Raw genomic sequence first — 26,851 nt, forward strand, 5'->3', positions numbered from 1 at the left:
GCTTTCACTCTAAAGCTTAGAGTCTGCAGTTTGGACACAGGTCTCGGCTGCCCAGGAGAGCTGGAAGCACAGGGCAAAAAGGCAGGGGGCCATCAGTGCTGTCCTGCAGGTGACCGGGGACTTCTGTTTTCAGCCTAAGTCGGGTCCTGTTTCTGATCTTATAGGGATGAAGGTAGTTCTCACAAAGACACCTGAGAGCTGGCATCCAGGTCAGACCCCAGCCTCGTAGCTGTGGTCACCTGACTGAGCCCCTAAACCTCTTCTTTTCCCCATCTGTAAAGGGGAAGGTAAGAGAGAAAACAACCCCATGGCACATTATGTCCCAAGAGGATAGAAGTTGAGTAAGTTACTGTGTCCGATGGCTGGTTATGCTTTGGGTGAAAAGTAGAAACAAGGCCCCAACATTGGTTCTACAAACTGGCTGTTCCCTTCAATCTGCTGGGAAGGCATGAGTTTAGAGGAAGTGGTGGAGAAGGGCTTTCTGATTAATGTGCTCTGTCAAAGAAAATGCTACAATCAGAACAAACAAAGAGCTCACACAGTGTTTCACTCGCAGGACCTCGTATGAGGGTAGGTCCTGTTATTTGCATTAGAGAGACTTAAGTTATTAGCTAACTAGTTAAGTGGTTCAAGGTGACATGACTAGAAAATGATGCACCTAGATTTGAATTCAGTCATCTAACTGCAAAAAAAAAAAAACCAAAAAACCGTCTAGCTGCAGAGTCTGTTCTTAACCACTGCCCTATCCTACCCTTCCACCTTACTGCTGGGGGCGGGGGAGGGAAGGAGGGCTGCAGAGATGGGCACCATGGCTAGATTCCTGTTTCCCCTCCAGCTTGCCCAAAAGAGAGTTCCCAGCAAACGCAGGATCCAGCAAAGCTCCCAGAGGCGAGAATTCTCAGCTTGTTTACTGACTCCCCGGGTGGGGAGCAGGGGAGCCGGGGTGGGGGGTGAGCTGGGCACAAAAGCAGGATAAAGGTAAACTTTCTGTGTGTGAGAACTGTTCCCCCTCCAAGGAGCCGTGTCACACTGTATGTCACCGTCATCAAAGGGGTTGTGCATAAACCTGAAAAACCAAACGGACCTGTCTGTAGGTGTTACTTATATCACAAGGCTACAGGTGCCTTTATTTCCACCGTACGCCGGTGCTGGGAGTGCCTGCCTTCTCTTGTCTTGAAAACCTCCTCTTTGGACCCAGCACCGCCGTCCTCACGTAAGCACCTTTTCTTTGCTCTTTTGGATAAATCGTAAGGGGCGTCAGGGCTTAGTGGCTCTGGTGGGGGGCCTGGGTCTGTGGGTCCGTCCCCAGCTCCAGATGGCCAGGCCTCCTGCCACGTCCATCAGTCACAGTACCTCCCCGGAGCTGTTTGACTGGGATTTAACTGCTGGCCTGAGAGAGACGTTTTTGCTTCCTCAGGCTGTGTAGCCACCCAACCCCTTCGTGGCAACCCCTGCCCCCTCTGGGTCACTTGATTAAACCAAGGGGAACTCACTGATAGAGAATGCATACGGGCACGCCATTCTCTACCCTTCTTCAAGCTAACCTGAGGAAGGGAAGCTGGATTTTACACCAAAAAATATTCAGCTTCAAGAAAAGCCCACCTCCTCCTGCCTAAGCGCCTCCTTTTCCCATTGGCCTGCTCATGGAGCACCCCCTTGAAACAGAAAAAAAAAATAGTTGCCTTATTACAGTTTGGGGAATTTTTCAGGAGATTGTCTGAACATAACAGCTTAAAGGAAACCCATTCTGCACTCTCACACCTCCTCAGTATAGAATGCTTCCAGAAAAGCAATGGTTAGGGTTTTTCCACTGTATTCTCAGACCTTTTCTAAGACTCTGCACTATGTGAGGTTCTTGAGCGTTCGCCCCCTGCTGGCAGACTGGTGTAGCACATGCTCCCTTCTCCCGCGGGAGCTGAGGACCCACATTCATTCTGATATGCTTCATTCTGCTGTGCTGAGAATTTTACAAACTGGAAAGGCTGTCAGAGATCATTAGGGACAATGATCCCTAATTGTCTTTACAGAGGAGGAAACTGAAGCCTAGCAAGGTAAAGTGATTCAGGGAGACAGCTTCATGTTTTAGTCTAAAGACCCAGGGGAAGAGATTGTTTGCCCTTCTGAGCGAAAGCTTAATTCTTTTGTCCTTATGTTCTCTGTGAGAGGGTTTTCTGGTGATTCAAAGCGTTCTTGGTAAGAGTTTTCACAGATTGGTTGTCTGCTTTTCTCAGAAGTCACCTAAGTAGCAACCTTTTAGAATACTGATGACAGTTGATTCCCCCATCCCCTGCTGGGACAGTAATGGACATACACGTTATGTCTGCTCATCTACATATATTACCTAATTTTGTTAAATCTTTGGGTTATCCTGAGTATTGCATGTTAAAATCTCCATTTGAGAGATGAGCTCAAAGAGGGTTGTGGATTATGACACAACACACCTCATATGAAACAAAAAAAAAGAATAAAATTTCAGCAGGCTGAGTAGTAAGAAATGTGTCCCACATCCCTTTCCTTGTGGGTGGCAGAGGTAGGATTTAAATCCCAATGGATTTAATATAGCTTCCCAGGTAGCTCAGTGGGTAAAGAATCCACTTGCAATGCAGGAGCTGCAGGAGATGCAGGTTCCATCCCCGAGTTGGGAAGATCCCCTGGAGAAGGGCATGGAAACCCACTCCAGTATTCTTGCCTGGAGAATCTCATGGACAGAGAAGCTTGGCAGGCTCCAGTCCCCAGCATTGCAGAGTTTGGACACGACTGAAGCAACTGAGCACACACACATGGGTTTAACCCAAACCCAGTGAGCCTTGTATGGGAGCCCATGGTAAACTATTCGGCACAACTCCTATGAGTCTTTGCGGCACCTTTAGAAAAACAACTAAAAAACGAACAAACTAGCAAACTTCTGATACAAGCCAAAGGAAGATGAGGAATCACTTGGCAAGACATCAGCAAAGCAGTCTCATAGCTGCTCTGGTTTTTCCCAGAAGAGCAAACACTCAAGCACCCAACCCACAAGCCTTTAGCAAAAAGCATTGAAATAGTTCAACCAATGGGTTTTCCTCCATGTGTCTCTTCTGAGGGAGGTCCAAAAGGTAGGAAGTAGACCCTGCCTTGCCCGTAGGGCTCGGAACCTGGTGGGCATTGGGGTATCACTGGGACTTGAGAGGAGGAAAAGCATTATTCTTCCCAGCGAGATGGCCCCGATGGTGAGATCAAGGAAGGCCCTCCCGAGCCCCCTTTTCCGTGGTTTACACCTTCACAGCCCGTTCTGTGCAGTGATGCTTTGGTGCATAAACAGCCAATGTGTAGGTGCTTAATTGGGTGAATTTTTGGTCACATGCCCAGAGTGAAGTTGATGATCTCTGCCAGGGTCAGGAAGGAATTTTCCTTGTCTGGCAGACTGGCCAAGGCTGGGTGGTTTGCGCCTTCCGCTCTCTCTGGAAGGCTGAACAGAGGTGCCATGGACACGACACCTGTGACTGCCGCCTCTGACTCGTGTGAGGGCAAGAAGCCCACAGGCCTGTATCTCTGACTGTGTGGACCCTTCCGGTGCACGCTTGGTGAGTGAACCAAACTCTCAGAAGGATAGGAAGCCCCTGGAGGCACCAAGGACCTGAGTGTCCATGCCATTCCCAAAGGTCCAGCCAGCCTTTCTCATGCCTGGAAGAGAACCCACTTGATTCTCCCCTCTTGTGCTGAAAGTGCTTGATTCTTTCCTACCTACTAGGCAGCTAAAGTGTTGATTACACTTTGGGGAGACTGGGTCTGTAGACGGGCAGTGAGCAAGGGTTCAGAATACTTAAGGGGTCTGGCTAACCCAGGCAAAGAATGTCCAGAGGTCACAGCTGAAAGTGGGTATGGGAGGAAAAGGAGAAGAGAAAATCATGGGAATTTTTTTATAGCTAAAACTTTCATCTCTGTATGATTGAATTGTACTCCAATTTGGTGAGCGTACTTGACCGCAATATCCAACTATAGCTGTCATATATGCCTATGTGTGTGCGTGCACGTGTATGGCTGTGTCAGCCAAATCGGGTGGGATCCTGAAGAAAATCACGCAGCTAGGGTATGTGTTAGAGTCCATTTCATTGTTGTGTTCACGCAGCCAATGAAGTATTGAGGCTCCAAGAAAAGTGAGAGGCAGAATCACGACAATGCTCCTTCTATGAGGACAAGTCAGCCAGTCTCTCAAAAACCAAAAATGCGGGGTTACAACAGCAGGCCTAGGACCCTCCCTAGGCTTCCCCTACTTGTCCTGCTGCTGACTCTAAGTCTAACCCAATGCTTTGCTCCCTTTTTTTCCCACTATCACCCCCTTTTTTGTTCTTTTTTTTTTAAGAATTTTTTAAGGTGGACAATTTTTAAAAGTCTTTATTGAATTGGTTGCAAGATTGCTTCTGTTTAATGTTTTGGTTTTTCGGCCGCATGTGGGGTCTTAGCTCCCCAGCCACGGATTGAACCCGCTCTCCTCTGCATTGGAAGGTGAAGTCTTAACCACTGAACCACCAGGGAAGTCCCCTAGATCATTGTTTCTTAATCTTACCCCCTCCATGAAATGTTAATATCACAGATTCACCATTCATCACTTATGTACTGTGGGCTTTGAAGAGTCGTAAAGGACAATGATGGCTAAGATTTTTTTGACCCTTAAGACCAATTTTTTTTACCGATTTTTTCCCTCTTTGGTCACTGTCCCCTCGTCGGAATACATATTCTAACTTCAGGCCTAAAACTATATATCACTGGGCCTCAATGTCCTCCCTGAGAAGAGGGAACCCAAAAGCTGTTGTTGCCCACCACCCTCTTCCGCCTACATTAAAGAAATCTGAAGAGCTAAAATGTTCGGTTGTTGCAAGGACTGTAAAGGCCTAAGAAACTGGACTGCTGAATACAAAGGAGCCATTATTCCTGAACTTTCACACCTAGGGCCTGCTGGTTAAGTGGCCAAGGTCTTTTGTGGAGAGTCCAAGATTTAACAATATCCCCTCCTCCCACTGCAATAGAAAAAAGAAAAGCTGCTGCCTTTTTTAAAACATACTTTTCCACAAAGCAAAAAATAATTACAGAAGAAAAACAGCATGTTGTATACCGGAAACAGCCCTTTAAGAAAACTTAATGGATATAATTTGCCATAGAAGGAACCCCCAAAGGGAATCAGATACAGACATCACCCGGTACAGCCCTGAAGAAATCACAGTGCCAGCCAGTAGGGTGGTGCAAAGAGAAAAAAAAGAAATCCTTCTAAGAGGTAAATATTGTACTGGTAACAGAGATTCCTAATTTTTCTGTGATCAAATTCAATTTACCGAATGACTTTTGAGAGCTTTGTCAGGCAGAGATGAAGAAGCACGTTCCTACTGTTGCATCCTATATCTGGAGGATTTCTAATTAACACCAGAGACCTGGGAACTGTTCTCCACATGGAAGCCACCTCTCCTTTCTCCAAGCCCACTCATGAAGGTCATGTCAGAGGTCTGCCACCCTCCTCTCCCATTTTCTGAGCCTCCGATCCAGAGGGGTAGGGGGTATTTTTACCTTGAACTGTCACTTAGGAGAACTTTTCTAGGGTCAAGTCCAGAAAGTAGAAAAGGCTTTGGGCTCCCACCAAGCCTCTTTCTTCCTCATAACCTCCCACCCCCATCCCTCCTCATCCAGCCACCTGCTCAGGGATATAAAACCAGTCAATCTGTGGGAAAATCAGAGTCCAGACCCAGGCAGCCTTGACCTCTGTTTGATATGGCTCCCAAGGGGAGATCCAGGAACATGATAATCTGCTGGGCACGTTAACCCTCTCCGGGCATCAGGAAGGAGACTTCCTAGGGAAGTCTGGCAACTTTCCAGTGATGCCCAGAGAGGGTGCCTACACATGAGAATCTGAATTCGGTTATTTCTCTGTCTGTAGCAGAGTTCTCATGCATATCTGATAGTGATGATCGTGACAGATTTGCAAACATCCCCAAATAATTGATCTCTGGTTCTGGAATCACACAGTCCCTGACCCTCTAGGGATCAAGATCCGGATTGTCCTGGTAGTGAGCCTGGGATGTTTCTGTGAGCAGATGAGGCTGTGAGTGTTTGTAGAAAGGAAAGCAGATGGGTTGAAAATTGGAAAAAACTTAATTCCCTACACTGTAGGGTGTATGACTTTGACAAAGTTACACAGATTTCTTGGGCCTTAATTTTCACAACTGTAAAATGTCTGGATGCGGGAAAAGATTGGACTGACAGTAATTTCCAACATGCCAGATCACTCATGATACGTGATATAAATCCAGTCAGGGGTAGCAGACATTTTCTTAAAGCACCAGATAGTAAATATTTTAGGATTTGCAGGCCTAAAGGCAAAATCAAGTGCATTGTGCACATATTATATAACCATTTAAAAATGTAAAATCATTTTTATCTGTGAGCCATTCAAAAACAGGTGGTGGACTAGACTGTGCCTGTAAGTTGTGCCTAGACCCTCTGATCTAGGCATGAATGACTAATTTTTATTTCAAAGCTTATATCTTTATTCTTATGTATATTAAATAAATCCTGGCTTTCCATTTATAGTAGTGATATAAAGTTTTCCTTTTAAGTAAATGCAGTTATGTTAAACAATAACGGGGGTGATTTTTTAAAATAAATTAAATAAGTTATCATGGGGCAGGCGAATAACTAAAGTTTGGAAAATCCTGGACTAGATGACTTATAAGTTCTTGACCATCTTAAAATTCCATGCACTTAATAATCCAAGCATGGAATCTAGTCTTTGCTTTGCCACTTCCCAGCTGTGTGATCTTGAGCTGCTGTGTCCTCTTTGCTGAAGGGGTAGAACCAAGTATCTCGTCAATATTATTGCAAGTTTTTCTAATTCACCAAGAATGAATTTTTTTTTCTCTGAATTGTGGGAATATGGAAAATGGCAAAGGGAAATTTGAAGGAGGAGACTAGTGTGGGCAAGAACGCTTGCCCCTTCTTTTCTATCCCCTCTCCAACCTCAATCAGACATCTTTTCCCAAAGCTTCCCACTCGCTGGTGTGCACAGCCACTGGGATCATGATTTCTTAAATAGACCAACCTGAGTTGTCACTCAAACTCCCTCACCTGCCACCTGGGTGTGTCATCTGGAATCTCGGAGCTCCCATCCCTTATCTATAAGACAGAACGCCTACCAGACCCTGACTCAGAGTGGTTGTTCTGGGGACACCACGAATAATAAACTGCTCAGCCCAGGGCACTCAGTGAAGCAAGTGTGTTACAGTGGCGACAAGTCCCCACTCTCTCATCCAAAACCCTGGGGTGGGACGTGCTGCAGAACTCAGAATTCTTCAAGTATCAGGAAGCCACCCAGGGTATATACTGCAGAGCACAGATTACTCCTCTCAAGATATTGCCTGCTTGGACTGCTTAAATGCATCAATATTTTCTGCAGTGTATCATATGAATATTCATCAAGTAGAACAAATGAAACTATAGCTATAGATATAAAACTGTATGGCATACTATAGTTACATATGTTTAATAAATGTATGGTTTAGTTTACATACATATATAGAAGTATAGATATAATTATATATAAAAGTTTTACAACAGTCAACTCAGGACTGTTTTTGCTGGGAAATATGTTGGCACCAAACACACCCAAATATACTTTCAGTTTCAGAGCTTTCAGATTTCAGAATTGTGGATTAGTGTTTGTGGGCACATTCACTTATAATAATTCTTTCCCTGTTTTCAGAAGTATATTTTTAGACATTATAATCCAGAGTTCAGGGGCCAGGTGAGAGAGACCAGGAAAAGTAAAGGATAATTAAAACCTTCATCCTCAAATCCCAGCTTTGCCACTTACTGGCCTTGTTACCAATTGTCTCAACCTCTCTGCCTCAGTTTTTCTCATCTATAAAATGGGGATGTACACACAAACCTCACAGGATGCGGCAAGAATTAAATAATGTCACCGTGGAAGGCACTCAGAGGAGTGCCTGGCTCCTGAGAGGCTGCATGTTTGTGTTTGCTGACATAATTAAAAACCAAGTGTAGGGACTTCCCTGGCAGTCCAGTGGTTAAGACTCTATGCTTCTACTACATGGGGCATGGGTTCAGTCCCCAGGTGGGGAACTAAGATCCCTTATGCCAGTGATACAGTCAAAAAAACAAAAAACAAGTGTTGCCCTGCTGGGGTCTCCTGTGGTGTGGCTTGCCGCCTCCTCACAGCCTCTTCTGCTATTACAGGGTGATGTTGGACTCAGTGACACACAGCACCTTCCTGCCCAACACGTCCTTCTGCGACCCCCTGATGTCGTGGACTGACCTGTTCAGCAATGAAGAGTATTACCCTGCCTTTGAGCATCAGACAGGTGTGTATGACTGGAGAAGCCCATCTGAGCTGGGACAGGTGGGGCAGGAGGTGGTGCTGGCCTCAGGTGGGCAGCAAGGCCATGACGGCCTGAAAAGGCCAGCTCTCACCTGCGTTCAGGACAGAGGGTTGCCAGAGTCCGGGGCAGGAAGAAGAGCCACTTCTGCACGGAAGAAAGCCCTAGAATCCTCACTGCAACCTCTTCCCGGCTCTGTGGCCTTGGGAAACTCCACTAACCTCTCCGAGCCTTATTTTGCTAATGGGTAAAAAGGAGATAACACCAATGTCCTGGAGCAATTAATTTAAACAAAATAGTAGAAACCCTTAGGCTGAAGCCTAGTAAGTACACTGTGATTGCTTGAGCATCCTGGCTTTAGCCAATATTTGCTAAATACTTACTAGCCGTGCCCCAGACCCTATGCCAAACACCCATTTCATCCTTACAGAAACCCTAAGAGAAATTAGTAATTATTCCCACTTTATAGATGAAGAAACTGAGGCACAGAGAGGTTTCGTGACCCACCCAAGGTCTAACAGTTAACTAAGTCTCATGCACATTGACTTGAGCTCTGTGCCCTTAACTATCCTACATGGTCATCTTACATATTGTATAGTGCTGTGGTTATCGGTATTAATATTATAGCTATTCTCAGAACTTTTATTTCCTTATCGCTAGAGCAGGGATGATGAATTTTATAAGGACCAAGAGAGCCAAACTGTGAAATATATAACCTGGCAACCAAGGAAGTGCTCAGTAAACAGGGGTCCCCTCGTTGTCCCCCCAGGCCGCCCTCCCCACGCTTCCTCCTGTCCTAGTCCAGTTCTCTCCACCTAAGAAGAAAGCACGGGGCCTTGTGCAGGCCATAAGCCAAAGCGAGGCCAGCTGAGCTTTGCCCCAGAAACCCTCTGAGGGCCTCTGTCCCCAGGTGCCGGGTGACTGCACATCACGGCAAGCCTGGCTGACTGCTAGCACAGCAGGTACACACCCCGCGGTGGGGGTGATGCAAGCGCCGATCCAGCCCTCAGGCCTCACCACCCAGCCTTGACCCTGTGTATTCCGGCCCAGCGGGGCTCACACTCGGAGTCAGAAAGCAGGTGGCTTCCAGGAGAGGGTGAGTCTCCAAGGTCACTGTGAAATGCCCCCCTCAAGGAGTGCCTGCCTCCAGGCCAGAAACCAGCACTGCACAGACAGACCAGAGGCGCGTGCTTACACAGACCAATCCCACACCCTCCCCTAACCCTGCACGTGACACATAGGTATCTGTGACATGGTTCACTCTCCTAGGGTCCAGATCATTGCATGGGCACCTGGCTCATCCTGCTGCACAGGACAGTTCTTCAAGCCTAAAGAGCGCCTCATTCCCAAAAAGACAATGAGAAATGTACTCAATTTCTCCCTACCCTCCCACCCTGTGTTTGGTCAAGAGGCTAAATCTGAAGGAGGAAAACAGAGGTTTCCAAGTCCTTGTCTCTTCCCTGCGTGTCCCGTGATGGTGGAGCCCAGCCCCACCCACACATAACCCAGACCTGCCATCCTGGGAGCCGCCTCTTCCTGCCTCTTCTACCAGGTGGTGTCAGAGTGGGATGGGAGAGGGTAGCCTCAGGTGCCTGCCCCATGCAGTGTTCCAGGAGCTTCTGTAGTTGTCAGGAGCTCAGACTTTGGAACCAGGCATGGCCAAGAGTGGGCCAGCTCCCTGCCATTACCAAGGGAGGGGCCAGGTTTGGGGCTTTCCCTCTTGCACTCTGGATTTCAGAAGGAGCCGAGTGTTTCTGAGCTTATAAAGGTCAAGTTTGGGTGTGAAACAGTCCCAAGTGAGGACCAGGCTCCCACTGGTGGGAGGAATGCCCTGCAGGGCCTTCTGTCTTTTTGTCTCCCAGGAGGTGACACATGGGTCTGAGTATGTGCAAAAACCTTCTGAGAGGGATGTATCAGGAGATAGCCAAGTTCTCCTCCAGACACTGCTCTGCCAACTTGCCACCTTAGTGGCCATCTCTTCTGAAGTCCTTGCCCACCTCCTAGGAAATTCCAGCTTGAAGTCAGGGTTGTCCAAATGGCAGCTTCCTGTTTGGGTCCAAGGTGACGGGGCTGGTGCTGGCACTGACTGGCCCCGTGACCTTGGCCAGGTTTTCCCTAACATCTCTGAGATATGTTTTCCTCAGCTAAAATAGCATCTGCCTCCCGGTGTTGGGAGGATTGACTGAGATTCCACATATAATGTGTTTAGCAAAGTGCTGGGCACTTGGTAGGTGCCCAGCAACCAAGACACCACATGGAAAAACAGCTTTCTCTCTCCTCGCCTCACTTTTCATATTGAACAAAAGCGACACGGGTCTCTATCTCAACCTATCCAATTCAGAATTGTTGGCAGCTTAGACACTTTGAAGGACTTCCCTGATGGCTCAGGCAGTAAAGCGTCTGTCTACAATGAGGGAGACCTGGGTTCGATCCCTGGGTTGGGAAGATTCCCCTGGAGAAGGAAATGGCAATCCACTCCAGTACTATTGCCTGGAAAATCCCATGGACAGAGGAGCCTGGTAGGCTACAGTCCATGGGGTTGCAAAGAGTCGGACACAACTGAGCGACTTCACTTTAGACACTTTGAGACAAAAAGGAGAGAAAGGGAGAGAGAAATGGTATGCCTGCTGGATAAATGATGTCTACAAATAAAAAGGGCAGGGAGGAATAAGCAACATGGTCAGGAGAACCAGCTATTTACTGCCTCTTAAATAGCTCTAGCAGAGGCAGCCAAACCTGAACCCTCCGTGTGTTAAGAGCTCAGGACCTGGCCTCTCTTAAAACCAGCACTTAGAGGTTGCCCTGCAGGCTGGCGAGTGGACGGTCGCAGATTGCAAAATGCTCTAGAATGTCATGAGTTCACCCTGAACTTCCCTTCAGCTCTTTTAAAATAAAGAATTATAGATACTGGAAAATTTTATCCAGCGTGGATAGTGGAGAGCTGTGTACATTTCACTAGCAGGTGATGTTTTTAAAAGATGATTTCTCCAATCGAGTTCCAGTAGCCAAGCATCTGACAAGTCATGGAATATCCTGACTCACCCCTACTTCCTGGAACTCTATCTTGACCCTCCATAAACCCACACCTCCCTCCCCTGATGGCCAAGATGGCCAGGCCAATGTGCAGTGTACCTTGGCTTTGGGATCTTGCTTATACTTTGCAACAGAGCTTTCTAGGTTGGGGCAGCTCTAGGGGTTCTTAGGAGGTCCCTTGGGGACCTGGAGTGACAGTTGAGACAGACAAACTTTAGGCTCCCCTCTCTACCCCCACCCTCACTTTGATTCCAAAGACAGTGCAGTATAGTGGTTACCAAGGCTTGGCTGCAGGAGCTGGGTTACACCTAAATGACCTCCTCCTTGGGCTTCCCTTGTGGCTCATCTGGTAAAGAATCCACTTGCAATGTGGAAGACCTGGGTTCGATCTCTGGGATGGGAAGATACCCTGGAGAAGGGAAGGGCTACCCACTCCAGTATTCTGGCCTGGGGAATTCCATGGACTGTATAGTCCATGGGGTCGCAAAGAGCCAGACACAGCTGAGTGACTTTCACTTTCACTTTTCACCTTGCTTAGCCACTTACTCGTTGTGTGACCTCAAGAAGGGCTTTCACCATTCTCTGCCTTTCTTTCTTCATTTACTTTGTAAAATAGGCTACATGATCCAGGACCTCGAGTTGAGGATGGGATAAGAAAACTCAAGAGTGTAGCAGAGTAACTGGCATGTACTAAATGCTCAACAAATACGTTAGCTATAGGAGATTTTATGGCTTCCCTGGTGACTCAGCAGTGAAGAATCCACCTGCAGTGCAGGAGGTACAGCAGACTTGTGTTCAGTCCCTGTGTTGGGAAGATCCCCTGGACGAGGGCATGGAAACCCACTCCAGTACTCTTGCCCTGGGAAATCCCATAGACAGAGAAGCCTGGCGGGCTACAGTCCATGGGGCTGCAAGCAGTCAGATACGACTTAAGCCACTGAGCACAAGCACAAGGAGATTTTATTTGACGGAAAAAAAAATTTTTTTAAGGTACAAAATGCTGATCTTGGGTATTAACATCCAGATACTCAGAGAGAGAGGTATCTGGGTTCCAGGGGGGCTTTTCTTAAGTAAGATTCCTATTCCAGGTATAGGAATCTTTGAGATAGGATCTTTGAGATCAAAGAGAGTCTCAGAATTTCTAAATCAAAATCAAATAATGAAATATAAAATCATCAGAAAGCCTAAGGTGAGCCCCGTGGCGGTGGTCATACCCCAGCACACTCCCAAGGACAGACCTCACTGCCAGCCACCTCCAGCCTCTCCCGCACACGTCTGAGCCTTTGGGCAGCTGTGGCCTGGGACGGCTTAGGGCCTGGTGCTCTCTGTCCTTTCTAACCACATGCTCGTGGCCTCAGCTTTTGGATGATACCCAGCCAGCCTTCTCATCTCTTCCCCATCCAGTTTCTCACACTGCTCCAGTCTCTTTTATCTTTTTTTCCATCTCATGGTCTAAATCACTCCACAGGCTTAGAAGGAAAGTCAAGAAAGACTATTGGATGGGGCTAGACCAACTCTGGAGGGAAACCTAGAAGCCATATATCATTTCAGGTCCCTCCTCGTAAAGTCCTTCCTTTCAGTGACAAACCACAATTGACGGTGCCCTGTGCTACCTAGTCCATTCACTGGCCCTCTTCAGTACTGCTGCAGGCAAAAGACTTTCCCAGGTTCCGATGCTAATAAATCATGCTAATTACAGTCCAGGCTGGCTAACTCAGGTCTCCTCCGACCCAGACTGTCTGCCTCCATCTCGCTGGGTCCTTGGGTTCCTTTGTTCTGCATGTCCCTCAGTTAGACTGAGGCCCTGGTGGAGACAGCGTCATTTCCCCAAGAACAAATGTTGTCCCCAAATAATAACTAATTACAAGTGACACAGGGAATTGTTGATCTGAATTGTCATCCAGATCACTGGGCTAAGTTTCTCTCAGCCCATGCATCATTTCTCTTCCATTTCACAGCAAGCTTCCTAAAAGATAGACACTATTATTATTCCTGTTTTACAGATGAATGAAGCTGAAGTCCAGAGAGGTTAGGAAACTTTACTAGGATTGCACAGCTAACAAGTGGAGGAAATGCAATTAACATAGTGGTATGGAGTGACCCCAATATTAACAAGTACATGTTAATATTTAACATTAATGGTATTGAATGAGCACTTACTCTCTGCCTGTCCTGTTCCAAGCACTTTCCATGCATTGATTCACTTAATCTTTGTAACAGCCTGGAGAGGCAGATCCTATTATTCCCATTTTGCTAACAAGTTCTGGGAGGCAGGCCCCCTAAGTGTGAGATCACACACACTTCCAGCTTTAAGGGAGAATTCAAATAACAAGCTCCAGAAAAGTAATTTTTCAAGGAGCCTTGTGGTGTTAAGGAGGAGAAGCCATCTAGTACCTTCCCCTTAACTCCCAGCAGAGCAGCACTGCTTTTTTCCAGATAAACTTCAATTTGAAGAAAATACTATTCAGCTAAAAATAAAAAATAAAAATTCTGCCTCTACCAACCCCAAATTCCCAGTCCATCCCTCTCCCTCCCCAGACTATTACATTTAGATTGGATAAACAACAAGATGGTACTGTATGCACAAGAAACTATGTCCAATCTCCTGGGATAAACCAAGATGGAAAAGGATATTTTTAAAAGAATGCGTATATATGCAAAACTGAGTCACTTTGGGCTTCCCTGGTGGCTGATGGTAAAGAATCTGCCTGCAATGAGGGAGACCTGGGTTCGATCCCTGGGTCAGGAAGATCCCCTGGAGAAGGGAATGGCAACCCACTCCAGTATTCTTGCCTGGAGAATCCCATGGACAGAGGTTATAGACCACAATGAGCAACTAACACTCTCACTTTAATAGATTAGCATAGCATTGTAAATCAACTATACTTCAATAAATATAAATAAACTCTTAGCATGCCCACTCTAAACAATAGTCTGGAAGGAGACAACTGTCCAGAAGCTTGTCAAGTTCTCCCTCAAAAGTGACCACCAGGAGGGAGCCAGCCTGTGGAAAGAGTTTTAACTGCCCCTCGGAGTGATTTTTAAAAACTAAATAAGTCAGCACTTAAAAATTGTGAGATTTCACATAACAATCTGGGCCTGGCAACACAAGGCCTACCTTCCTGCCTGGCAACAGCCGACTGGCAGAGCTGGGCCACAACTGTCCACTTGGCATGAACTTGCCCATTCTCACGGTCCCCATCAGCAGCCACTTTCGGACATGGGCATCACCTGCTGACCCTGTGGGCATCTGAGTGCACTAGCCCAGCTCTAAAAGCTTAAGCCCTCCCTCTGAATTTGAATGCATCCCAGGGTATAGCATCGTCTCTGAGAACATCACCCCAGAATTGCTGAAAACTCCCTTTAACCCCATAAGTCTTCTTCCCAGTGCAGCTAACCCTTTAAACAAGTGTCCTGACCTAGTTCCAACTTCAAAGGAGCTGGCCAAGCCCGCTGTGTAATCATGGCCTGGGGACCTTTGGATTAACCCTACCACACATGGGATGTCGTCTGTCCCCAACTAGTAAACACAGGCAGAAGTGGCTCATGGCACAGTTTCTCTGTAAAGTCTAGATTATTTTGTGAATGGCAGACATGTTGAGGAAAACACTTTACATTTCCAGACAGTACAACCTGTTGAAGATAATATATTCTCTGGGTGAATTACCCTGTCTTTTATTTTCTCTGAGTTCATTTCTTCCAAGTAGTAGGATGGTCTTCATGTCATTCAAACAGTGTTATCACCAGTCTCTCTATCCTTACTCTGATTTTTCAAACCTAGGTTATATATGTACATTATATATATAAATATATATGTGAAACATAAAATATGTAAATATACATACATACACTGTACTATATAAGTATTTATATAAACTATGTACATATATTTTAATTTAATTATATTTTTATATATGTGCATGCATGCTCAGTCACTCAGTTGTGTCTGACTCTTTGAGACTCCATGGACTGTAGCCCACCAGGCTCCTCTGTCCATGGAATTTTCTAGGCAAGAATATTGGAGGGAGTTGCCATTTCCTAAGAATACTGGAGGGAGTTGCCATTTCCTACTGCAGGGGATCTTCCCCACCCAGGGATCGAACCCGCATCTCTTGCTTCTCCTGCATTGACGGGCAGATTCTTGACCACAGCACCACCTGGGAAGCCCCTTCTATGTATATACCGGTCATCCAAATTGTTTAGGCTGTGTGTCCAGTTTGGTCCCTGTCAACCAAGAAGAGGGAGGCAAATATGATGCAAACTTCCCACCCGCAAAGATGGAAGAGTTAGTGGGGGCCTAACTCCCTTACTGACCAGCCATGCGGCCTTAGCAGAGTCACGTAACCTCCTGGGCCTTCAGTTTCCTCCCTGTGAAGTTATGATAGTAGCTATCGGGCCCCAGGCTGGTCATTTCACTCCCCAAGCACCCACAAGGGGCTAGGCCAGCTCCCAGCCCACTCAGGTTGAACTAAGCGGAGCTGCGCCCGCCCACCTGGGGGAATGGGGAGGGAGGTGACAGGAGGACCCCTGAATCGGGGTGAGGAGGGCTGGCCTCCCTGAGAGGGGCAGTGAGCTGTGCTCTTGAGGATGAGCAGGAAGTAGAAGACAGGCTGATGCCATCCTAAGTGACCAGAAGTGCCTGGGGCTGGAGGCAATGCTGGGGGTGGGGTGGGGACGGACCGAGTGAGGAGGAGGAAGCAGGCCTTCCTCACCGCTGTGAGGACAGGATGGCGCAAACACCCCACAACCAAAAGTCTGCCCAGCATGTTGGCTCTTCGCCCTCCACAGGGCCGAGAACAGCCACTTCTCTCTCCACTCTGGGGGCCGCGGGAGGCACTCAGCCGGTGAGGAGAGCCGCCATGTTGGCCCCGGCCCTGGCCTCCCTCCAGGGGCGGGAGCGGCGCACAAAGCCCGCTCTGTGGGGAGCTTCGGAGCCCAGGGGAAGCAGGCAGAGCCAGCGGTGCCTTCCCAGTGTCTATGACACTTCTCTGAATCCTTCAGGCCTCGCTGGCCTCCAGAAACAACACGGCCATGGCCGTCTCCCAGAGCCAAAGAAAATAACACAGGGGTTGAGGTGAGGAGCGGGGAGGGGCCTGGAGACTTGGCGAACACTCTCCATGGAAAGAAAGAAAGTGTGTCCTCCAAGGGCAGCGCCCAGATAGATACCCCCCCGCGGGGTTCAGCTCAGGACTGGGGCGGAAGAATTGCAAGGTTCATAAAAGTCTCATGGGAATACCAGGGAGGGGGAGGCCCCGGGTTTACTCCAGCCAGAACTCAGCACATGGAAACACAGCCCAGATGGGAAAAGGGCCCCAGATTTTCCAAGGAGATCCTGGAGCCCCACCCCACGACTGATAGGGGTCCCTCCTCATCCAGCAACGTCAACCTCTGCCATCCTGGCCAGATATCAACTCTGATTAAAAACTTAAATTTAAATAAACCTAAAATCTGGGATGCTTTGCTGTAGTGCTTACACCCAGACAAACATCTCGAACATAAAATACAAAAACATAAAATACAAAAAAGAAAAAAAAAACTATTAAGGGACTAAAAATAACTGCAGGCATGCATACTTGGGGCAAATGGCTGAAAGTGAAAGTTGTTCAATCCTGTCTGACTCTTTGTGACCCCATGGACTGCAGCCCAAGCCCACCAGGCTCCTCTGTCCATGGAATTTTTCAGGCAAGAAAGAGTGTGTAGCCATTCCCTTCTCCAGGGGATCTTCCCGGCCCAGGGATCAAAGCTGTGTCTCCTGCATTGTAGGCAGATGCTTTACTGCCTGAGCCACCAGGGAAGCCCTAAATGATGAACAATAAAATACAAAAAGCCCTAAAATACAAAAAGGCCCAAACCCAACCACCACTTCTGAGGCACCGGAGCAGAAGCAGGGAACCGCGCGTGATTCCTGGGCTCAGCGCCTCCAAGGGGATGGGCAGACCACCTAAACCACCCCTCCAGCCTGACCCACCAATTCACGCCCTCCCTCACCCTACTTGAGAAACCAGGTTAACCCTCCCCCAGCATCTAGCAGGGACACCTGTTTCTTGTTCTCATTCCCTCGTGCTGCAGCACAAGTCATAAGCCTTGCCTGAATTCCTGGTCTGGTCTCTTATCAATTTCTATTGATTAAAGAGTCCAAGGACCCGAATCTATAACAAACCTAGTGTTCAAGTTTGATCTCAGTCCACTTCAAGGTAGGAAAAGAGATTTCTGGAAGGGCTCTGAGTTAGAGGGAGCCTCAGTTTCTTCCTATTACCCATGTGGGAGGATTTGAGGACGCAAAGGTGGTGTAGGTCAGGGCACATAGCAGCCTGACCAACACAAATGGATGCTTAGGGGCAGAGAAGCCATCTCCTGCTAGATATTAGAATTGCCACAGTTCATTTGGTGATAGTGGCAGCAAATTCAGCATTTAAAGAGAGAATCATAACAGCCTCGCTGCCATTTACTGTGGGGTCTAACTGATGAGAGATACTCTGTCATCCACACAGCCTGAGCCAGTCACCTCTTCCTGGCTCTGCCTGCTGCTTTCTCCTCAGCCCTCTCCTTCTCTCTGGCTCTCCGCTGGCGTCCAATTCTCCTTCCATATTTCATCTCTTCTCTGTACTGACCTCTGAACACCAGCATGATAGAATGGGAAGAGCACTGGCTTTCGAGTTCAGACTGGAGTTCGTATCCCAACTCTGCCCACCACTGGCTGTGGGACCTTCAGCAGGTCCTCTGTGAACCTCGGATTCCTCCTGGGGGACAGAAACCAAACCTCCTATTCATGATGAATCCTTAGCTCACAACTTGTTGTTTCACACATAGTAGGTGTTCAGGGATAATCTTTGTTGTTGTTAAGTTGCTAAGTCATGTCCATTTCTTGGCAACCCCATGGACTGCAGCACACCAGGCTTCCCTGTCCTTCACTGTCTCCTGGAGTTAACTCAAGCTCTTATCCATTGAGTCAATGATGCCATCCTACCAGCTCATTCTCTGTCAACTGCCTTCTGCTCCTGCCCTCTTTCCCAGCATCAGGGTCTTTTCCAATGAGTCGGCTATTCACATCAGGTAACCAAAGTATTGGAGTTTCAGCTTCAGCATCAGTCCTTCCAATGAATATTCAGGGTTGATTTCCTTTAGGATTGACCAGTTTGATCTCCTTGCTGTTCAAGTGACTCTCAAGAGTCTTCTCCAGCACCACAGTTCAAAAATATCAATTCTTTGGTACTCAGTCTTCTTTATGGTCCAACTCTCACATCTGTACATGACTACTGGATAACCACCATTGCTTTGACTATATGGACCTTTGTCATCAAAGGTGCTTAATGATAATAATAGCACTAAAAATCTTCTAGACTGTTTTCTAAGTACTTTTATATATATTAACTCATTTAATCCACAGAACAACCCTATGATGTAGGGGCTGTCATTATGCCCATTTTACTGATGAGAAAACTGAAGCTTTTTGAATGAATGAACAAGTACCATGGTAATTGCAAGATTTGTCAAAGTGCCTGATCAAGGACCTGGTCCCTCAGCTCTTCCACACCTGATCCATCAACCTTTTAGTTTCTCCTGGCATTGGGACAGTCTGTTGAGCACCCATCTCTGCCCCTGGGTCAGCACAACCACCTCTCAGTCTCTTGGACAGGATGGTGCCCACCTCTGTCTGGGGGCATAGGGAGCTTCAGTGAAGGAGTGAAGGGGATCTGACCTTGGGATAGAAATTCCTCAAAACACCGCCAAAACACAAGAACGGCAATACAACCAACACTTCCACCTCCCCCATCCCCTAGAGAAGCCTGCTCCGGTGATCCATGGTCTGCCAAACACTTGGGCAACATCTCAGCAACCCAAGATGGCCAGAGACAATATACAAACCAGTAGCTAGTGTGGGGCAGCTGTCCATAAAAGCAGAGGGAATCAAATCCGCTTCAAATGGTGCCTGGAACACCACAGGTATTGAATAAATATTGATCAATAATTTTCTCTGTGCCATGTAGTCTATATACATTAACCACAAACTCCAGAACAGCCCTGTGAGTGGAGCATATTATCCCCATTTTGCATATAAGGAAACTGAGGTTTAAATATCTGTGGACCTTGCCCAAGTAGAAAGCCATGGAACCAGGATTAAAACCCAGGCTTATCAGGCTCTAAAGTCTATACTCTTGATGTCATGTTGTTTGAAACCAAATACCTGAAGGGACTTTTTCTTTCCTTCTCCTATAGTGACCCCCCTTCAAGGTACTCCCAAGCCATAATCAGGTTTCTTATTCCTCTCATTCCCTCATTCCCAATAAGTCTACACACAGGATGCCTCTGGTTTTCACTGCAGGATAGAAAGTTACTAGGGTCCCAGAAAAACACCCCAGGACTGGAGGCCCTGTTGACTCACTGGACAGAGGATGAGGATGTTAACAAAATCAGAGCCTCCTCCGGGGGGCTTCTAATCCTCTCCCAGCTGTCATCTCTCACTTGTCTCTTCTTGGTGCAGCTTGCGACTCCTACTGGACATCCGTCCACCCCGAATACTGGACGAAGCGCCACGTCTGGGAATGGCTCCAGTTCTGCTGTGACCAGTACAAGCTGGACGCCAACTGCATCTCTTTCTGCCATTTCAACATCAGTGGCCTGCAGCTGTGCGGCATGACACAGGAGGAGTTCATGGAGGCGGCCGGCGTCTGTGGGGAGTATCTGTACTTTATCCTCCAGAGCATCCGCTCACAAGGTCAGTGTCCAGAGCGTGGGGCCTCAAGGACAGGGGCGAGGGATTGGGACCAAATGACCTCTGAGGTCCTGCCCCACCATAGGACTCACGTGGCGATATTTTATTAACTACAACTGTTAACCCAGATCCTCTACTAACCAGACCTTTCCATACCTAGAAGTTCTAGCACGCTAGAATCAGAGATTGGAGGAAAAGCAGAGTGAGTACCAAGGAAGTAAGTTGAGTCCATTTTTAAAAAAGTGAGAAAGAAAGAAAAAGAAAACTAAAACATCTTCAGGGATTGCCCAGGAACCAGGCCGATACAAAATATTATGTTCATAAAGATTGGTAGCCATGAAAAGTGGACAGAAAGAGACTTGGCTTGACCTTTCATTAAGCAGCAGAAGAAAATTAACTAGACTCTTTACCTTCCCTATTTCCAGGCAGGCTCAACTAATTGCAATTTCATCACATTCCTAATGGTCAAGGATCAATTGGCCGCAAGGTGGCGATAGTATCTTTATTTAACACATGCTAAGTCACTTCAGTGGTGTCCGACTCTGTGCGACCCCATAGACGGCAGCCCACCAGGCTCCCCCGTCCCTGGGATTCTCCAGGCAAGAACACTGGAGTGGGTTGCCATTTCCTTCTCCAGTGCATGAAAGTGAAAAGTGAAAGTGAAGTCGCTCAGTCGTATCCGACTCTTAGCGACCCCATGGACTGCAGCCTACCTGGCTCCTCCATCCATGGGATTTTCCAGGCAAGAGTACTGGAGTGGGGTGCCATTGCCATAACATGCCCTGAAAGGGGGTCTTCCCTACTAGCTCAGTTGATAAAGAATCTGCCTGCAATGAGAGAGACCCCAGCTCGATTCTTGGGTAGGGAAGATCCCCTGGAGAAAGGATAGATTACCCACTCCAGTATTCTTGGGCTTCCCTTGTGGCTCAGCTGGTAAAGAATCCACCTGCAGTGTGGGAGACCCCGGTTCGATTCCTGGGTCGGGAAGATCCCCTGGAGAAGGGAAAGGCTACCCACTACAGTATCCTGGCCTGGAGAATTCCATGGACAGTATAGTCCATGGGATCACAATGAGTCGGACATGACTGAGCAACTTTCATTTCATGCCCTGAAAGGGGCTTCCCAGGTGATGCTAGTGGTAAAGAAGACTCTTGCCTATACAGGAGACGTAAGAGAGGGGAGTTCAGTCCTTGGGTTGGGAAGATCCCCTGGAGGAGGTCATGGCAATCCACTCCAGTACTCTTGCCTGGAGAATCCCATGGAGAGAGGAGCCTGGTGGGCTATCCATGGGGCTGCACAGAGTCAAACATGACTGAAGAGACTTAGCATGCACACACATGCCCTGAAAGAGTAGAATGTATATGGACAGATTTTTTAAATCCGGAAAGGTTTTTTGAGAACATATAATTCTATTTTCCCATATCACAGATAAAGGGACTGAGGACCCAAGTGGTTAAGTAACTTCTCCAAGGTCACACAGAAAACAAGGCTGATTCGTGGAAAGTCAGTACAAAGCAAGGGCTTCGAGATCAAAAAGACCTTTGTTCCTACCCTGGCTCTAATACGTCAGAGCCACAGGACCTCTGGCACAGGGTTAAACCTCTGTGAATCTCCATTGTCTCACCTCTAGGGTGGGGTAATGATACACACATCCTCAGCCTTCTTGACAGGATTCAGTGAAACATTACCTGGCATAAGCAGATAAGGAAGCAAATACAGTGAATGACACCTGCTTTTGTCATAATGAATATAACCAAGAAGAAAACATAATTTAATAAATAAAGGAAACATATTTCAGCTCCATTTAAGGAGACATTTCTAAAAGCACCTTCTTTGGTTTCATGTATGGCCAGGTCCCTTCACTGTTCACTGAAACTGTAACAGCATTGTTAATTGGTTATACTCCAATACAAAATGTTCTTGGCGTTAAAAAAAAAATCAAATTAAAAAAAAATAAAAAGGCTGTTTCAAAGTTATCATAGGTAGGAGGCTCCCCATCACTGGAGGTAATCAAACAACCTAATGGTCCCTTGCTTGATGGAGGTGCTGTGACAGGGATTCCTATTTGGGGAGAAACCCAAAGAGGACCTTCCAGCTCTGAGATTCTTTGCCCCCACCTTGATCTCCCCCATCAGGAGTGCCTAAGGGCACAAAAGCCCAGGACGGGGGCCCTCAGGCACTGCTTGGCTTCTGCCCTAGGAACCATGGCCTCTTGAGGGCAAGGAAGGGCCAAACAGGCCTGCCGTCCCTTGATTTCCAGTCCGTACGTGACTATTGCCAGTGCCAGTGACCTACCAGGGTCAGTGGTCCGCACAGAATGGGCTTCCAGGAAACAAGGCAAGTCTGAGCAAATCACAGAGGCTCAGGGAGGAGGTAGGCTCCATTCGGAACCCTTCCAAGGGAACAGCCTTGCACAAGATTGCCAGGACCACAGAGAAGAGTAGCCCATCTAGGAGAAGATGCAGCTTGGCACTGCCAGCCTCAGTCAAAGGTCAAGTCAATCATGTTTGTCTTCAGGCCCCTGCAGGTCCTGTGCTGGGATCTCCCCTCTGGGGCCTTTCTGTTCCAGGCAATTGTTACATCAAAACATATCTGTCCCTGGTCCCATCACCTCAAGGTCTGTGCAAAATGGATAAGTGAAAAACCAGCTGGTTTTTAAACAGGCCACAGGTTGCCTCTTTTATTCTAAAGGATCCTAGGAGCCACAAAGCCACCCCCCATGATGGTCTTTCAGGCAGTCTGCAGGCCAGGACGGTTATCGTGTTGAGCAGTGAGATTACCCCATCAGCCTGCTCAGTTCTTAGATCTCTATTCACTGTTGCTTGGGTGGGAGTGTGTAAAGTGTATTGAAATGCAGGTACTGTGACCAAAGTTTCCAGTGTCCCAATCTGCCCAGGACATAGTGTCTTCACCTGTTATCCTGTTTTTTATCCTCAAAAAAGTCCTTGTTTGGTCTATAAGTTATATGTTAAACTGGTTATTACCTAGGTTAGGCCTTGCATGTGTATATGCGTGCTAAGTCACTTCAGTCGTGTCTGACTCTGTGCAACCCTGTAGACTGTAGCCTGCCAGGTTCCTCTGTCCATGGGATTCTCCAGGCAAGAATACAGGAGTGGGTTGCATGCTCTCCACCAGAGCATCTTCCCGACCCAGGTTTCGAACTCACATCTCATGTCTCCTGCATTGGCAGGCAGGTTCCTTACCTCTAGCACCACCCGAGAAGGCTGGTTTAGGCCTTATATGACCCCACAGATTGGGGCTCTGACAGAAAAGGACACAGACCAAGTTTTGGCAGGGAGAGGAGTCAAAGGGGGTCTCTATGCCCAGTGTGTGGTCTGGCTCCACAGGTACTGCAGTGGGATTTAAGGGCCCAGAATCAGAGGGACCCTGGCCCTGAGCGCGGGGTCGGTGGGAAGGGAGGAGGAAGGAGGCAGCTCCCCAGCGCAGGACAGGAAGATCCCCCGGCAACCCCGCCTGTTCTTGGGAAGAAGGAACAGTGTATGGCTGACCAGAACCAGTCATTCTGAGAACCAGCGGCCCTAGGAGTCAGCAGTCACAGCTATGCCCTGTTCCTGTCTTCTCAGTAAACGGAAACTGGCCCTCACGTTGGACGCCACGTTAGAAAATGGATGTCCTCTGGCCTATGGTGCTGCGTGAAAATGTGATCTGAAAGTCCTGATCCAGTCCCAACCTCACCCCCCTCCTTCAGAGGAGAACAGCAGTCTCCAGACCCCTCTTTGAATCCTCACGTCGGGTTTCTTAAGGCCTCCTGTGTCCATTCTCATGTCCATTGTAGACCAGCATGTCACACGTGTTCAAATCCCCGAGGGATCAGAGGTCACATCCCAGATCATAGACGGCGCCAACAAGGTGGTCAGGGTGGTTTTGTCACGTGTTGCCGGGAAGGAACACAAGCCTGGAGGCTGGGTGACTGGCAAGTCTGCACAAGGGTCGATGACTCAGACCAGTGCAGAGCTCAGGCCTCCCGACCCCAAGCCAGGACTCGCTCCCAATAGCCACTCAAAACATTCTAGAAGCTGCTGGGAGGCCTGGCCCAGGGCTCTCCCGGGGTGACCTTTAAAAACAAAGAGGTTGCGGGATTCCCTGGTGGTCCAGTAGTTAGGACTCAGCGCTTTCACTGCTGGGGCCCTGATTTGATCCCTGGTTGGTGAACTAAGACTGCATAAGCTGTGCAGTGGCCAAAAAAGTACCAGGAGGTTGTATCTCTCAGGAGTGGCTTTGGGGTGGCCCTGTAAGGGCCAGGTGGTCTCCAAGTTTCCTTGTGAAATAAAACTACCCCGCAGAGGATAAAATCACTCCCCTTCTCCCCAGCACCTCCCCTTCTGGCCTGGCCACAGAAACCAGGGTTGTATACCATGGTTAATGGATTTCTGTTTCTTTCCCAGGTTACTCCTTTTTTAATGATCCTGATGAGACCAAGGCCACCCTCAAAGACTGTAAGTAACCAAGTTCACGCTGCTGTGCCATGGCTGTTGTAGCGCACAGGGGCTCGATGGTTCTTGTAGGACTTCACTCAAAGGCTGATAACCTGAAACGGTGGGAGACGAAGAGAAGATGGCAGGAGCAACATGGTGGAGCATGGGGCTTGGGTCTGTGGCTTCTTTATCCTCCCCCAGACTCAATTTCTTTGTCTATAAAATGGTCAGACCCTCGCTGGGTCATGATGAGTTCAAGTAACAGTGCATATAAAGTGCCTAACCTATGCCAGCAGCCTAGTTGCTCCAAATACTGGTACCCATTAGCAGTAAAAAATCATAATTACAAATTACCAACCATTAGAGGCCTTGTGGTTGATAATGTCTAAAAATCAGAGCTCATTAAGCAGATCACATTTATAATTATAAGGCAATGGAGGATCTCAGATGGCCTTGTTGACTGAAAATTAACCCTCGTGGTTTTACTTCTGCAGATGGAGAAGGTTTAGGAAAGGGAACTTTGGAGCCTTCATTTTTTAAAGCTGATGATGATTGCTCTTGGTTACTGAGACCCTCTCAAAGGTCCTGGCCTGGGGGCCTGACCAACCAGGACAAAGTGGCATCCATCTGGGGGTTCAAGCAATGTTCCCATCCATCTTCAATAACTGTAAGATTAAATTCATAGCTACGGTGGCCGTTTGTGAAACCCTTACTACGTGCCCAGCATGCTGCCAGGCCAAATATTCTATGTACATTGTTAGTTCAGTTCAGTTCAGTCTCAGTTGTGTCTGACTCTGCAACGCCATGGACTGCAGCACACCAGGCTTCCCTGTCCATCGCCAACTCCCGGGGCTTGCTCAGATTCATGTCCATCGAGTCGGTGATGCCATCCAATCATCTCATCTTCTCGTCCCCTTCTCCTCCCGCCTTCAGTCTTTCCCAGCATCAGGGTCTTTTCCAGTGAGTCAGTTCTTCCCATCAGGTGGCCAAAGTACTGGAGCTTCAGCTTCAGCACCAGTCCTTCCAATGAATATTCAGGACTGACTTCCTTTAGGATTGACTGGTTTGATCTCCTTGCAGTCCAAGAGACTCTCAAGAGTCTTCTCCAACACCACAATCCTCATATATAACTTCACTGTGTATTTTTATTTTTTAATTTTTATTGGAGTATAGTAGCTTTACAGTGCTCTGTTAGTTTCTGCTGTACCACAAAGTGAATCCTCTATATAATCCTCTATATAAAAAAATCCCCTCTTTTATTTTGGATTTCCTTCCCATTTAGGTCACCACAGAGCACTGAGTAGGGTTCCCTGAGCTATACAATGCCTTCTCATTAGTTGTTTATTTTATACTCAGTATCAATAGTGTGTGTATGTCAATCCCCAAATCCCAATTCATCCCATCCCCCGCTCTCCTCCTTTGGTGTCCATATGTTTGAGCTCTACATCTGTGTCTCTACTTCTGTTTTGCAAAAAAGATCATCTATACTAGTTTTCTAGATTCTACACGTATGTGTTAATATATGATATTTGTTTTCCTCTTTCTGACTTATTTCACTCTGTGTGATGATCTCTTGGTCCATCCACATCTCTACCAGTGAGTAACTTCAGTAGATAGTAGCATTATCCCCATTTGCTACTATGGAAACTGGCGGTGCTGGAACTCACAAGTCACAAGTCATTGCGGAACTGAGCTTCCGACTCATCTCCTCAAGGTCTATGCTCTTAAACGCTGCGCTCCGCACCACATGCCCACAGGTGCACACACATGCACGCACGCGTGCCCCCAGACCCTTGTGCTCACTCTGCTGTCCACTCAGTTGAGACCTCGGACTCAGAATTCCTCTGAGTCTGGGCCCAGCGCCACAATGATTCAGAGAACAAGGGATTTTTGACTTACACCCAACAAGCTAGGAAACCGTCAGAAGGGGCCTAAGGGACGCACCCCAGCCCTTCTCCACTTGTTCTCTCCTCTCCCCGGCCCTGCCCCACCTCTGCCTCAGAAGAGCCAGTGAACCAAGCCTGCAGGGCTAGCCTCGCTGCCGGGCACCTCCTGCGTTGGCCCGAGATGCAGCTCTGTGACTGGACTGCTGGCCTTCGGGGACGTGTGCGTGACAAGCTCAGTGTAGACACTACCCCTCCAGTCTCTATCCCAGCTTCTGGAGGACAGTGAGCGTGATTTCAGTCAACGACGGGGAACATATCCTCTGGCCACACTTTACCAGTCTCCAGTTTCAAGGCAAACAAACCTCTCCAAATCCCACAGACAGCAGAGAGCCTGGGCCCTGTTCCCATTGGCCCGTGTCAGGC

The 26,851-nt window shown here is 47.8% G+C and overlaps 1 protein-coding gene across 2 annotated transcripts in view; it reads left to right on the plus strand.

The window, feature by feature from the left end:
• The first annotated feature begins 1,108 nt into the window (after nt 1-1,108).
• The window catches only part of ELF5 (E74 like ETS transcription factor 5), a 33,152-nt gene continuing 7,409 nt past the window's right edge, over nt 1,109-26,851 (plus strand). The window contains exons 1-4 of one of the 2 annotated variants that reach the window (XM_027562687.1): nt 1,109-1,213; nt 8,221-8,345; nt 19,876-20,109; nt 24,513-24,563. In XM_027562687.1, coding sequence (XP_027418488.1) covers nt 8,225-8,345; nt 19,876-20,109; nt 24,513-24,563 — 406 coding nt within the window. In that variant the 5' untranslated portion in view covers nt 1,109-1,213; nt 8,221-8,224. Of the gene's footprint in view, nt 1,214-3,389; nt 3,564-8,220; nt 8,346-19,875; nt 20,110-24,512; nt 24,564-26,851 lie in introns of those variants that run through there. The other variant, XM_027562686.1, reaches the window with a different exon arrangement.

The sequence above is a fragment of the Bos indicus x Bos taurus genome, chromosome 15 (genome assembly GCF_003369695.1).
Source record: "Bos indicus x Bos taurus breed Angus x Brahman F1 hybrid chromosome 15, Bos_hybrid_MaternalHap_v2.0, whole genome shotgun sequence".
Taxonomy (NCBI): domain Eukaryota; kingdom Metazoa; phylum Chordata; class Mammalia; order Artiodactyla; family Bovidae; genus Bos; species Bos indicus x Bos taurus.